Genomic DNA, 12,490 nt, shown 5'->3' on the forward strand with positions numbered 1-12,490 from the left:
CGGCCCGGCGCGCGGCGGCGCGGCCCCGCCCCGCCCCGCCCCCCGCGCCCATTGGCTGGAGGCTCGTCCCTCGCGCGCGCGCTCCCCGGCCCGCCCGCCGCCCCCGCGCGCGCAGTGCGCAAGCTCCGGGCCGCCGTGTGACTGCGCACCTGACGCAGGGCGCGAGCGCTGGCCCGGGCCGCCGGTCACTGCGCAGGCGCGCGGGGCTGGCCCCGCCCCTCGCCGCGCCCCCGGGCCCGGCCTGGACGCGCGCTCGCCGCGCCCGTTGCTCGTCAGGCTGGGCCCGCGCTGGGCGCCCCGCGCCGCCGGAGCCGGGCCGCGGGCGGCGCACCGGGCGCACCGGACACGCGAGGCGCCGCCTGCCGGCAGCCCGCGGGCGTCCGGACGAGCCGGCCTGGGGGCGGGGGCGAGACGCGGGAGGGACGGGCGGGGAGGGAGAGGCGGCCGCTCCGGGCAGCCCGGCCCCTGCGCGCGTCACGGGCCCGGCTTGGCGGCGGGGGCCCTGCCGGAAGCGCGGGAGTGGAAGGGCGCGCGGAGGAAGGTGCGGTCGCCGGTTAAAGTGAGCCCGGAGGCCCGAGGCCACGGTGCGCCCGGCGAGTGGGCCCCGCGGCCACCGCGGCCAGAGCTCGGAGCCGGCCCCACGGAAAGGACTTCGGGGCCTCCCTGGGGCGCAGGGGTTAAGCCCCAGCACCACGGAGCTGTCGGCAGCCGCTGCGCCCGAGGGCGATCCCCGGCCAGGGAGTGACCCACGGGGCGCAGCAGACCCCTCCTGTCTCCCGCTGCTCCCTCAGCAGTGGGCTTCCGTGGATCTGCCTGTTCTGCTGCACGCTCTCTCTGGGGAGCCCTCTCACTCCTGCACCTCAGCTCTTGCATGCATAAATAAAGCTTAAAAAAAAAAGGCTATTCTGGGCCTCCCCCAGTGCAGCGCTTGAGCGCTGGGCTACGAAGCTGCCCGCAGCCTCTGCAACACCGGTTCGATCCCCGGCGCCGGTGAGGGTCCCACGTGGTGCGCAGACCTCTCCTGCCGCCCGCTGCTCCCCTCAGCAGTGTCCTTCGGTCCTTCTGCCTGCTCTGCTGCTCCCCGCTCTGGCTCTGGTGAATTCTCTCACCCTCCCGCGCTTCTGACTGTACCCAGTGCTTGTATAAATAAATCAATCTTTAAAAAAAAAAAAGGCTATTCTGTTGTAGGGAGGGTCAGAGATGGCCCTTGGAACAGGGGTCTAGAGGTGGGGCCCACTCAAGCCTTCCCAGCCAGGCAGGAGGGGGAGGGAGACCCACACAGCCCACCTGCTCAACCTCCTGGCCTGCAGGCCCACCTGGAAGGCCCTCCAGAGCCCAGAGCCAGGTGCATGTCCCACAGCCCCTTTGGCAGCCACGCTCAGGCACACCCTGAGAAAGGCCCGTGGCACCGTCTGCCTCCAGCCTCTGAGGGCTTCCTGAACTGAATCATGTGGAACAGACGGCGGCCTGGGGGAAACTGGAGGAGGGTGGGCACAGCTGATGACCTTTGTGTGCTCTGCCTGTCTCTGCAGGCAGCACCCGCTCACCGCTGCTGTGTCCAGCACCGTGGGGCCTGGCAGGGTGGCCACTGGCACCAAGCGGGGGACAGCAGCAGCTCAGCGACATGCTACCCCACCGACACCACAGCGGCTCCCCCTCACACTGCCCTGGCTCCAGAGCTGGCCCCTCTGGAGTGCTGACACCCGGGCGGCTGAGACAGCTCTGTGGGCGGCCCACCCAGCAGCGTGCCCATAGCGCTGTCCCGGGCCCCAGGCCAGCACTGCAAGGCACGGGACGCCAGGCACTGGTCTCCAGCAGCTCGCTGGACAAGAACTGGGTCTTGCAGCTCAACTTGGCAGAGCCAGGGCTCTCTGCAGCCAGCTAGAGGCCACTCACGGCCCCATGGGCTCCTCCAGGACGGCAGCCTGCCGTCACTGACGTGTCCAGCTCGCAGCAGAGCTAGGCAGCTGGAGCCTGGCTGCTGTGCCATCACAGGCCCCAGCGCGTCCCCTGATGTGGCTGAGCTCCAATTTGACAGTGGAGGCAAACTGCCCGCAGGGGTGTCCGCTGCGGCGTGGCAGTGAGGGGCTGCCGCTCAGGACGGCACCTGACACACAGCAGCGCCCATGGCTGCAGGCCACTGGGTGCTGCACCTCCCCCTGCAGTGACCCTCAGGGCTAATGGCTGTTGCCATGGTCCCTGAGGTCTGGCATGGGCAAGGAACCATGCGCGCAGGGGGAGAACAGCAAACTCCCTAAGATGCAGAGAAGCCGAATGCCTGCCAAGAGATGACGACCACCAGAAGCCGCCACAGAGATGGTTAAAAGAAATGCTGACCACCTGGAACCTTATCTCGCTTTCTCAAGGTCCACAAACTTTATTCTGCTACATCCGTCTCTCTAAAATCTTTCCTTTTTCTGGTCATTGATTGCTAATTAAAAAACATACGTAATTTAATAATTAGGCTAATGCAAATGAAACATTACTAAACACTGTGTTATAATAGAATTGTTGGTTTAATAATCTTTCTATTATGTGCTTAACTTTAGTACCTTTGATATTAACTGCATTATAAAATAAATTCACCCATGACAATTAATTATGCATAAACATGAGTAGGTAGTAGTAGTAGTTAGTACAACAAAAATACAATGATATAGAACAAAAAAAAGAGTTAATAGCCTGTCTACTTAGGAATGCGGCCAGGTCCAGATGTATTTTGGACATAGATCACTGCCCTGTCAATGATAAGCTAAACCTACGAGCAAGCTGATTGCATTGATGTTCACTGTTTCTATGCTTTTAGAAAACATATATATACTGACCACTGACTCAAATAAAGTGCACTCAGATTTACACTCTCCCTTGAAGTGTGTCTGTTTGTCATTTCTTTAGCCGAATCCCTGACCACCCTGCGCAGTCTCTCAACCCTGAGACGGCCTCATCCTTCACTGCTGTGCTAGTCCGCGGCAACTGGGGGTGCCAGTACTCGCAGGACTCGGGGCCCAGAGCCCATAGGGCCCCTTCCTCCTAAGTGTGAGTGAGGGCAGGCCCAGGCCCTGCCGCGTAAGATGTGTGAGGACATCCAAGGAGAGCGTTAGGGAGAGGGGTCCCTGCAGCAGGTGCAGGCCCGGCCCCGGAAGCTTCCAGGCCTTCAGCAGAGGAGGGCTGCCCCCTGGTGTTTAGCCTCTATCACAGCCCATCTGGCCGACACCTTGGTGTCTTGAAGAAAGAGGGGTTCTTTCTTTCAGTACACTGGCCACACACATATCCCCTTTTCCCACCCTCATGTCCTTAGGAACTCCACTTTTTGCCTTTGCTCCCCCAGTTTCCTTAAAGGCCTTTTGGGACCTTGCCCTGCATCCAGCCCTTGGGGGCCACACCCCAAAGTTGGCCACACAAAGGGCAGCGTCCAGCAACACACGCTGAGGGTAGGCAGGCCCCAGGAACAGGACAGCCTTCTAGGGCACAATGCAGCCACAGCTCTAGAACCTTCTGTTTCAGAATGCGCCCTGGCTTCCCTGAGCCCGCCCGCCCCATACCTGTCCTCCCTCCGCTGGCTCAGCCCTGGTCACTCCCTTGCCTCTGCCCCAACCCAGCAAATTTTCAAATCTTGTTTCACCCCGAAGGGTGCTGGTCCCTGTCCGGCCTCACCTGGCTAGCGCCGCCCCCCCCCCCACATTGGTGTGCCCAGCCACCCCAGCCCCATGAGGGGCAGCAGCAGGCAGAGGCCAGAGCAGGGCACCTTCATGGAGCAGGTGCGAGAGTGCCGAGACCGGGGCTACCTGCTCTCCTCCAAGAAGATCGGCTCGGGGGCCTTCTCCAAGGTCTACCTGGCCCACGCCACCCACGAGCGTATTCAGCACAACCCCCGGCTGGCCTCCGACCTGCGGGGCAAGCGCCATACCATGGTGAGGGGTGCCTTCCCACGCCCCATCCTGCCTGAGCCAGAGGCCAGGGCTCCTACTGGCCACCCTCCCAGCCCTGGCCACAGGCCCAGGACAGGAGGGAGGCCAAGGTTACTGCTGCCCCGGCCTCACCCCCTCCGAGGTCAGCCCTGCCCACAGAGCACACCCAACGGTGGTCCAGGCACAGCAGCCGCCTCGTCCTCACAGGTGGCCATCAAGATTGTCTCCACCGCAAACGCCCCAGTGGAATTCTCCCACAAGTTCCTACCCCGGGAAATCTCATCGCTTAACGCCACCTACAAGCACCTGAATGTGGTGGGCACAGCCCCAGCCCCACCCCACCCCAGGATCAGCCCCTGGACACCTCTTGCCCACCCCGCCTGCCCCTCCCTCTCTGGGACCACCTAGAGGCCGCGTTCCCGCGCCAGGACCATCCTCTCGGGCGGCAGGTGCAGCTGTACGAGACCTACCAAAGCAGCCAGCACTCCTACCTGGTGCTGGAGCTGGCGGCGCGGGGCGACCTGCTGGAGCACATCAATGCTGTGTCCGACCGCCGCCACCACCCGGGGCTGGAGGAGGAGGAGGCACGCAGGCTGTTCTGGCAGCTGGTCAGCGCCGTGGCCCACTGCCACAGCTCGGGCGTCGTGCACCGGTGAGGGCCCCCCCGCATGAGCGCCCGCCCACCCCGCCACCCCACGCCCAGCCAGGCTCAGGCCAATCCGCCCCCCGCCCCGCCCCACCGCAGGGACCTCAAGTGTGAGAACATCCTGCTGGATGACCAGGGCTTCCTCAAGCTGACGGGTGAGCCTGTGCCCAGCCACCCTGTCCCTGCACCTGCCTTCGCCCTGGTGCAGCCGTCCCCTCCCTCAGCCCTCCTGGGGCCACGCCACCCCCAAGCCACAGCCCACCCCACTGAGCCCCGCGGGGGTCCCAGCCTCCACATGGCTGCACCAGACCCTCGGCCTCTCTGGGCAGCCCGAGCCTGGTGCCCCGCAGCCACCGGCGACTGCCGTGGCTCGGGCCCCTCATGGCACCGCCCCTGCAGACTTTGGCTTCGCCAGCCGGGTGAGGCTCAAGAGCGCGATGCTCAGCACCTTCTGCGGCTCAGTGGCCTACACGGCCCCGGAGATCCTCATGAGCAGGAAGTACAACGGGGAGCAGGCTGACCTGTGGAGCCTGTGAGTGGCCCCCAGGGCGCCCCTGGCAATAGCAAGGGGGGGAGGGCCCGCCCTTAAGAGCCCCTGCCCGCAGAGGCGTCATCCTCTACGCCATGGTGACGGGGAAGCTGCCCTTCAAGGAGCGCCAGCCTCACTGCATGCTGCGCCTGATGCGCTGCGGCCCCACCTTCCGGCCAGGCCTGTCCTCAGGTGAGGGCGGCGGCCCCTCCCAGACCACGCCGGGTCCCATGTTGGTGGTGGGCACCGGCTGGGGGCACCTAGGTGGTCGGCCCGGAACCACCACGGTGACCCTCGCCCGCAGACTGCCGGGACCTGATCCGAGGGCTGCTCCAGCTCCGCCCGCACTCCCGCCTGGGCTTGCAGCAGGTGGCCGCGCACCGCTGGATGCTGCCCTCCGCGCACGGGCTCTTCCGCACCGTGCTCCGCCCCGCGCCGGAGGCCTCTGGGTCCCCAGGCTGGGCAAGTGAATGGACACGGTCCCTGGCGCCCAACCTGCACCGGCAGCCAGAGACGTGGTGCGCGGCAAAGAAGCCAGCCAAGGGCCAGCTCCCTGGGCCCTGCGATGACGTGGAGCCCGGAGCGGACTCGGATTCCCCTGGGGGACTCCTGGGCCTGCGCCACCCCCCGCAGCAGGACGCCCCTGGCGAGAGCACCTCGAGCCCGGGGAGACAGGGTGCAGGGTGGGCAGGGCCGGGTGCCCTCCGGCAGCCGCCGTCGCTATGCTCCATGTCCGCCATCGGGAGTGTGCCTGGGCACCATCTGGTCAACTGAGGGCTGGGAGAGGCCAGATAAAGCGTGGATCCTGTGGAGCCCGTGCTGGTCTAGGGTAGGCGCGGGCCAAGCCCCAGCGGACACCCGGAGAACAACGGTCCACACGACTCCAAGTCACAAATGTAATGGGGGGCGAGGGAGGGGCACCAGGCCCAGGAGGTACAGCAGGCCTCACAGGAGCCAGGCGAAGCACCTCGTCACTCGTGGGGGGAGCCCTGGATTCTGGCCGGAGGTGGACCTCCATCAGGGAGTGCTCGGAGGCCCTGGAGATGGGGCAGCACACAAGAAGCCAGGAGAGAACCAGGCTCCACATGGCAGAGGGCAGTGGGAGGAAGGTGGGCTCCTCAGGGAGGCTCAGGCGGTGCTGGGCAGGAGTCCGGGGGAGGGGCAGCAGGTTGGACCAGGGCGGGGGAGGCACTGAAGCTGGCCGGGGCAGAGGGCAGCACACAGCCAGGACTCCAAGGACAGGCTGGGGGTGCGACCCAGGAGCCCTGGGACAGACGGTAGCTGGAGACTGTCACCAGGAGTCGGTCTCTGAGGCTGGTCTCAGGCAGGCCGAACTAAGGATGAAGGGCCCGGGGAGGAGCTCATGCCGCACTGGCCATTCCCAAGGCGGGCCTGGTGGGCTCTGGCTGACCGGTGCTCCTGGTTATCCTCCCAGAGCAGGCTGGGGGGCCTCAACGGCGAGTCTCCCTCAGCACAGACCTGCCGCTGACACAAGGGCTCTGCTTCATTGCCCTCAAGGGGGTTGGGAGCCGGCTGTGCTGGCAGGCTGGATGGTGGGCTGGCACAGGCGGGCTGGGAGGGGCCACGGGGCCTCAGCTGGGCGCAGCGCCCTCTGACAGTGCCTCAGGGGCCAGTGGCTGCTCCTGCCGCTCCCGCTCACACTGCTCCTGCTCCTGGCGGTCCAGCTGTTGCAGCTGCTGCTCCACGTCATCAGGTATCTGCACCTCCAGCAGGTTTTCCATGCCAGGCTGCGGCTCGTCCCCGATGAGCACCTACAGCAGGGGAGACAGGTGAGCAGTTGCCGGCACGCCACGGACACGCACGCGCCCCACGCCTGCACCCACCTGGATGAGTTTCTCACAGGTCACCCGCACATCGGGCTCTGGTTCCCAGCCATGCAGTTCACGCAGGATCAAGTAGGCCCCCTGGTCCCTCACCTGCCGCCGGCCAGGGGCTGTGGCGGTCAGCTGCAAAGGCAGAGGTCACTCAGGGGTCAGGCCCAGCTCGTGGGGCAGCGCCCACCGGCCAGGCCTGCTCACCAACATGATGGCCTCAATGAGCATCTTGCGGATGTCGGCGTCAGGCTCCCGCTGCTTGTCTGCGGGCAGGAACTGCAGGTCCACGGGCAGCCCTAGGATGAGGTGGGGACTACTGGGCCCCACGCCTGAAGGGCCCGCCAGGATCGGGAACGCCCAGCTAGGTTCCCGAGGGGCGCCCCGGGACACCAGCAGCCTGGCCGCTGCAGGCCTCCCCACCCAGGCACTCACGCTCCATCTCCTCCTCGGAGAACTCTTCAGGCCCGGCCAAGGGCAGCAGCAAGAAGGGGAGAATGTCCACCTCTGGCCCGAGCAACCACTCGTGGTATCCTGGGGGCAGGGGCGGCAAGGTCGGGGCCATCCAGAGGGGCCCCAGCGTCGTCTGTCTCCCCTCCCTCTCCCTCCACTGCAACCCTCGCCCCCCGGACTCACGGTGGTCGAAGCAGCAGTTCCGCAGCGTCCCCACCACGCCGCCCCTGCGCACCGAGGAGTCCGGGCACTGCGTGAGGGGCAGCAGCCGCGGGACCGCGCGCCTGGAGGGAAGGCCGGCTCAGTGCCCGCGCAGCGCCCGCTCAGCGCCCGCGCAGCTCCCGCTCAGTGCCCGCTCAGCGCCCGCTCAGTGCCCGCGCAGCGCCCGCTCAGCGCCCGCTCAGTGCCCGCTCAGTGCCCGCTCAGCTCCCGCTCAGTGCCCGCTCAGCGCCCGCTCAGTGCCCGCGCAGCGCCCGCTCAGCGCCCGCTCAGCGCCCGCTCAGCGCCCGCTCAGCGCCCGCTCAGTGCCCGCTCAGCGCCCGCTCAGTGCCCGCGCAGCGCCCGCGCAGCGCCCGCTCAGTGCCCGCGCAGCGCCCGCTCAGTGCCCGCGCAGCTCCCGCTCAGTGCCCGCGCAGCGCCCGCTCAGTGCCCGCGCAGCTCCCGCTCAGTGCCCGCTCAGCGCCCGCTCAGTGCCCGCGCAGCGCCCGCTCAGCGCCCGCTCAGTGCCCGCGCAGCGCCCGCTCAGCGCCCGCTCAGTGCCCGCGCAGCGCCCGCGCAGCGCCCGCTCAGCGCCCGCTCAGTGCCCGCGCAGCGCCCGCGCAGCGCCCCCGCCCCGGCCCGCGCGCGCCCGGCTCCACCTGTCGGGGTCCAGCAGGAAGGCGCGCGCCGCGGGCAGGCGGCTGAGGTTGGCCAGCGCGGGCCCCAGGTGGTGCAGGGGCGCGCGGGCGTTGTAGCCGGGCGTGCAGAGCGCGCGCACCAGGCGCTCCAGGCCCGCGCCCCCCGGCCCGGCGGCCGCGAGCGCCTCCATCAGCGCGGCGCCCGGCGCGGGCTCGCGGCTGAGGTTGGCCAGCACGGCGGCCGCCTCGTCGGCCAGGGCCACCGCGGGTCCAGCGCGCGGCCCAGCAGGCGGGCGGGCAGCCCCGGCGCGGCCGCCAGCAGCGGCGCGTGCAGGGCGGGGTCGGCCGCCAGGTTGACGAGCGCGCGGGCGGCGTCGCGGGCCGGGGCCGGGGCCGGGGCCCCGCCAGCTCGGCCAGCGCCCGCAGCAGCGCCGCCTGCCCCGCCAGCAGCCGGCGGCCCGGTTCCGAGCCGGTCAGCGCCAGCACGTGCAGCGCCGCCGCCGCCTGCAGGTCCGGCCTCGCCCCGCACGCCAGAAAGGGCAGCAGCTCCGCCGCCTCCGCGCCGGGCTCCGCGCCGGGCTCCCGCATGCCGGCCCCGGCCCCCGCCCGCCCGCCAGGGAAGCGGAAGCCGCGCGGCCGGGGCGGGCCGGCTCTGCGCGGGGCCTCTCGGGAGCCCGGGCGGGCCCGGGGCGTGGCGGGGGCCGGCCCGGGCGCGCGGGGCGGGCCCGGCGGGCCCGGGGGACGCGGGGAGCGCCGGCCGCGCCGGGCGGGGGCTGGGGCCGGGCGGTCCAGCCCAGCCCTCCCGGGACGCCGGCCCAGCGCTGGGCGTGGGGCTCCGCAGTCACCGTCGTCGGATGCCGAAGGCCACGGGGGGCGGGAGGGAGCAGCGGGGAGTGCAGTCAGGGGCTCTGGCCGGGGCAGCAGGAGGGCAGCCGGGAGAAACCCGGCCGAGACGGACTTACACTAAAAGAAAGACGGTGCCTGTGTTATAGGACAGGGAGAGGGGCAGCCCAAACCCCGCAAACCTGCCTGTTCTACATGGGTTCTGCCGTCCGCCGCATCCACACACAACACATGAGACTAATGGGAAGGATCTTTAATAAAACTAGGAAACAACACAGGAAAGGCAAAGAGTCTAGTTTCTAAGTGAAGCACCCAAAGTGACCCGTCCCCTCGTGGGTAAAAGTCCATCCATACCATGGTCACCTCCCCACGGGTCTCACCCGCATCTGTGTCACCCCGTCCACGACCAAAAGACAAGCGCAGCTTCTTCACGTGTCTCTAGGCTCCATGCGCCTCCTCCAGGTCTCCCGGCTCCATCCTGCTTCCTTCCTTCCTCAGTCTCTTCTGCCGCTTCTCCTCTCCCCGCTCAGCTCCACCCTCCCTTGGGTGGGGCAGGGAACCTCCCCCTTTCCTGGGGACCACCCTGTTACACCTGGAAAGAAAAGCGCGGCCCGAGGTCCAGAGTCTGGAGCTTCAGGCACAGCTGGATCCAGCAGCTCACCCCCCCCCCCCACTCATCTGTGGCTCCCGCAGGCGGGTTTCCCGGCGCAGGCAGGAGAGGACCCTGGCTCTGGCCATGGAGCCATGACCGAAGGCTTTCCTTCCCATAGCCCGGCCTGTCCGGGCAGCAATCCTCTCTCCTGTCCTCCCTGCTGGGCGGTGCTGAGGGAGGAGGGGGCTCCGCGAGCGCCGTGCGGTGGGCAGAGCGACCCCTCGGCGTTTGTGCTCCTGCCAAATGCCAGTCCCGGGCAGCTTGCTTGGGACGCCCAGGCCAAAACAGACAGGTGTCCGGCCCTGCCCTGCGCGGCCTTGGCCTTTCTGGCCCTGGGGCCTCTGTGGCTTCTGTCTTTTCTGCTGGAACACGCCTTCCCCCATGTGGATGTGCACGCACCGGGGCCTTTCCTGTTCTCAGCCTGTCTTCCCTGGCAACTCACCTCGCCGTGGCTGCTCAGTTTCTGCCGTCAAGTACCACCCAGGGCCTTCCTGGGGAGTGATGGTGCCACTGCCACGCCCCTTCCTGGCACAAGCCTCCTCCAAAGCCCGCAAGCAGCCCGCCACAGGGTCCCGAGGTCGCCGGACCTCACCAGAGTTGGAGGTTCTGGCCTGGGCGCTGCCTGCCCCCACAGAGCTGCCCCCACACGCGGTGGGCGGGGACACACACCACAGTCAGCGAGTGCTCCTGTTCTCTCCTGCTTTTATTTTTCTGTTCTCAAGCTTCACGAAGGCGGTCACAGGCCTGTGTGTGCTGCCGCCGAGACTCTTAACAAGGCCGTTCGCCCAGGCAGCTCCTTGTTTGGTGGTGACCCTATTACAGGAAGACAGGAGTCTGCTGAGGTGGCCGGAACAAAGACCCCAGACTGGCAGCCTCCACCCCAGGTGCCTGGGTCTGGGCAGCTCTCCCAGCTTCTGGGGCCACCGAGGCGCTCCAGCAGCTCCAGGGACCTCCCCTGGAGCGTGCCTAGCAGCTGGTTTCCAAGGACACATCGGCAAAGACACCACTCCCAAACAGGCTCAGGACTTCATGGCAAGGATTTGGATGGGTGGGGGCCGGCAGGGCGGGTGGGGGCACACGACCCCTCTGCAGGACCCAGCGGTCTCCACCCCGATAGGCCGAGCACAGACCTCACCGCCAGGACGTTCTTCCCCAGGAAACAGGAAGCTGGAGCAGAAGGGAGCTCACAGCGGAGGACGCCGCCCACAGGACAGAAGGGCTCACGTCGGGCCTCCCCGGTGGTGCAGCAGTTGAGCGCTGGGTTGCGAAGTTGCCCGCGGCCTCTGCAGCGCCGGTTCGATCCCCGGCTGCTCCCCGGCCACCGGAGGAGGGTCCCACATGGCACGCAGACCTCTCCTGCCGCCCGCTGCTCCCCTCAGCAGTGTCCTTCGGTCCTTCTGCCTGCTCTGCTCCCCGCTCTGGCTCTGGTGAATTCTCTCACCCTCCCGCGCTTCTGACTGTACCCAGTGCTTGTATAAACAAACAAACAAATAAATAAAACATGCCTCTATAAAAAAAAAGAAAAAAAAAAGAAAAGAAAAAGAAGGGCTCACATCCTGGGGCGGAGCAGAGAGCAGGCCGGCGGGGAGGCCCAAACGCCTGGCGAGCGGGTGAGCCGTGGTGGCATCCCCAGGTGCCCGCGCAGCTCTGGGCCTGCTCTGTGCCGGCGGAGGCTGCTCAGACAGATGCGCGGTGGTGGGTCCGAGCTCCGTGTCGCCTCGCGTGGCTGCCCAGCCTTCCTGCTGCCCTCACGCCCGCGGTGGCAACGCTCAGCAGGCGGAGGCGCATCCCCCTGCAGACGCCTGTGCAAGGCTGAGGGCCTCACAGCCCACTTGGGTGAATGACTCACTGGAACTTTACAGAGTGGGCGCTCCGTGGAAGGGGAGGTGCCTGTTTTCTGCCTACGCGAGGCAGGTGGGGTCTAGCCCCATGGCGCAGGGGCATCTTCGGGGAAGAGTCTGGGACAGAAGCTTCCGGAGGAGCTGCAGGAAGGGAAGGCGGAGGCGGCAAGGGGAGCAGACCCGTGCAGACACCTCCCCCAACCCGGCTGGGACAGGTTCTTGGGTCCCTGGAAATGCGCGAGGCGCCGAGACATGCAGAGACGCTTGGGGGAGATGGGGGTGCGAGACGGGTGGCTGGCGACAGGCAGCTGATGGGTTCTGATGAGAGTGGGGCTTGCTGAGTGGGTCCTTGGGCTCCCTCGAGCAGCACACGGCAAGTGTCCCAGGCAAGGGAGGCGAGGGCCGTGTCCCCGAGAACAGGCTCGTTGGGACACTGGCTGGAGACCTGGGCCAGCAGGGGCTGGGGGCCGCCGTGCTCTGGGGCAGGGCTCACGGTTTCTTCTCCTGTGGACTTGATCACGTCCAGGGCTCTGGGTCAGTCTGCAGGGGCTGGCGATGCTCCACAGTGGCCCACCTCCTCCAGGTCCACCTCTGGCCCAAGCAGTGGCTGCCACCCCAGGTCCCGCCTCCCACTCCGAGAGGGCTTTCCCCTCCGTGGTTGGGTTAATGATGACGTCCGTCATCTCTGCTCGCCACCAGTGTCTGGTCTCTGCCTTCAGCCTTCATCAGCAGCCTCAGCGTGACTGATTTTGCTCCTTTCCTCGCAGACTTGCCTGCCCCCCCTCGCCCCTTCCCTGATGTTTAAAGCATCAGGGCTTCCTCCTTGCAGCCACTACTGTCACCCGGAGGCCACCTCCCGGGACAAAGGGCAGCCACACTCCCAGCACCCACCAGAGACGGATGGGCCCTTTCTCTTCCCGTGCACACCTGAAGGCTGAAGTAGCCACTGA

General features: G+C 67.2%; 2 protein-coding genes across 2 annotated transcripts; one reads left to right on the forward strand and one right to left on the reverse strand.

Moving 5' to 3' along the window:
- The first annotated feature begins 3,522 nt into the window (after positions 1-3,522).
- Positions 3,523-5,857, forward strand: LOC119241053 (testis-specific serine/threonine-protein kinase 5-like). The gene is made up of 7 exons (XM_037506052.1): positions 3,523-3,911; positions 4,116-4,223; positions 4,358-4,560; positions 4,654-4,709; positions 4,954-5,086; positions 5,160-5,275; positions 5,388-5,857. The coding sequence occupies exons 1-7, from the start codon at positions 3,708-3,710 to the stop codon at positions 5,855-5,857; spliced, it is 1,290 nt and encodes a 429-aa protein (XP_037361949.1). The 5' UTR covers positions 3,523-3,707.
- Positions 5,744-8,792, reverse strand: HGH1 (HGH1 homolog). The gene is given in 8 exon segments (XM_037506154.2): positions 5,744-6,855; positions 6,928-7,050; positions 7,123-7,214; positions 7,351-7,449; positions 7,552-7,652; positions 8,226-8,457; positions 8,460-8,606; positions 8,609-8,792. Coding segments are annotated over 8 exon segments (1,158 nt in total). The 3' UTR covers positions 5,744-6,675.
- Between the last annotated feature and the right edge of the window lie 3,698 nt (positions 8,793-12,490).

Source organism: Talpa occidentalis, unplaced genomic scaffold, assembly GCF_014898055.3.
Source record: "Talpa occidentalis isolate TD23 unplaced genomic scaffold, MPIMG_talOcc4v2.1, whole genome shotgun sequence".
Taxonomy (NCBI): domain Eukaryota; kingdom Metazoa; phylum Chordata; class Mammalia; order Eulipotyphla; family Talpidae; genus Talpa; species Talpa occidentalis.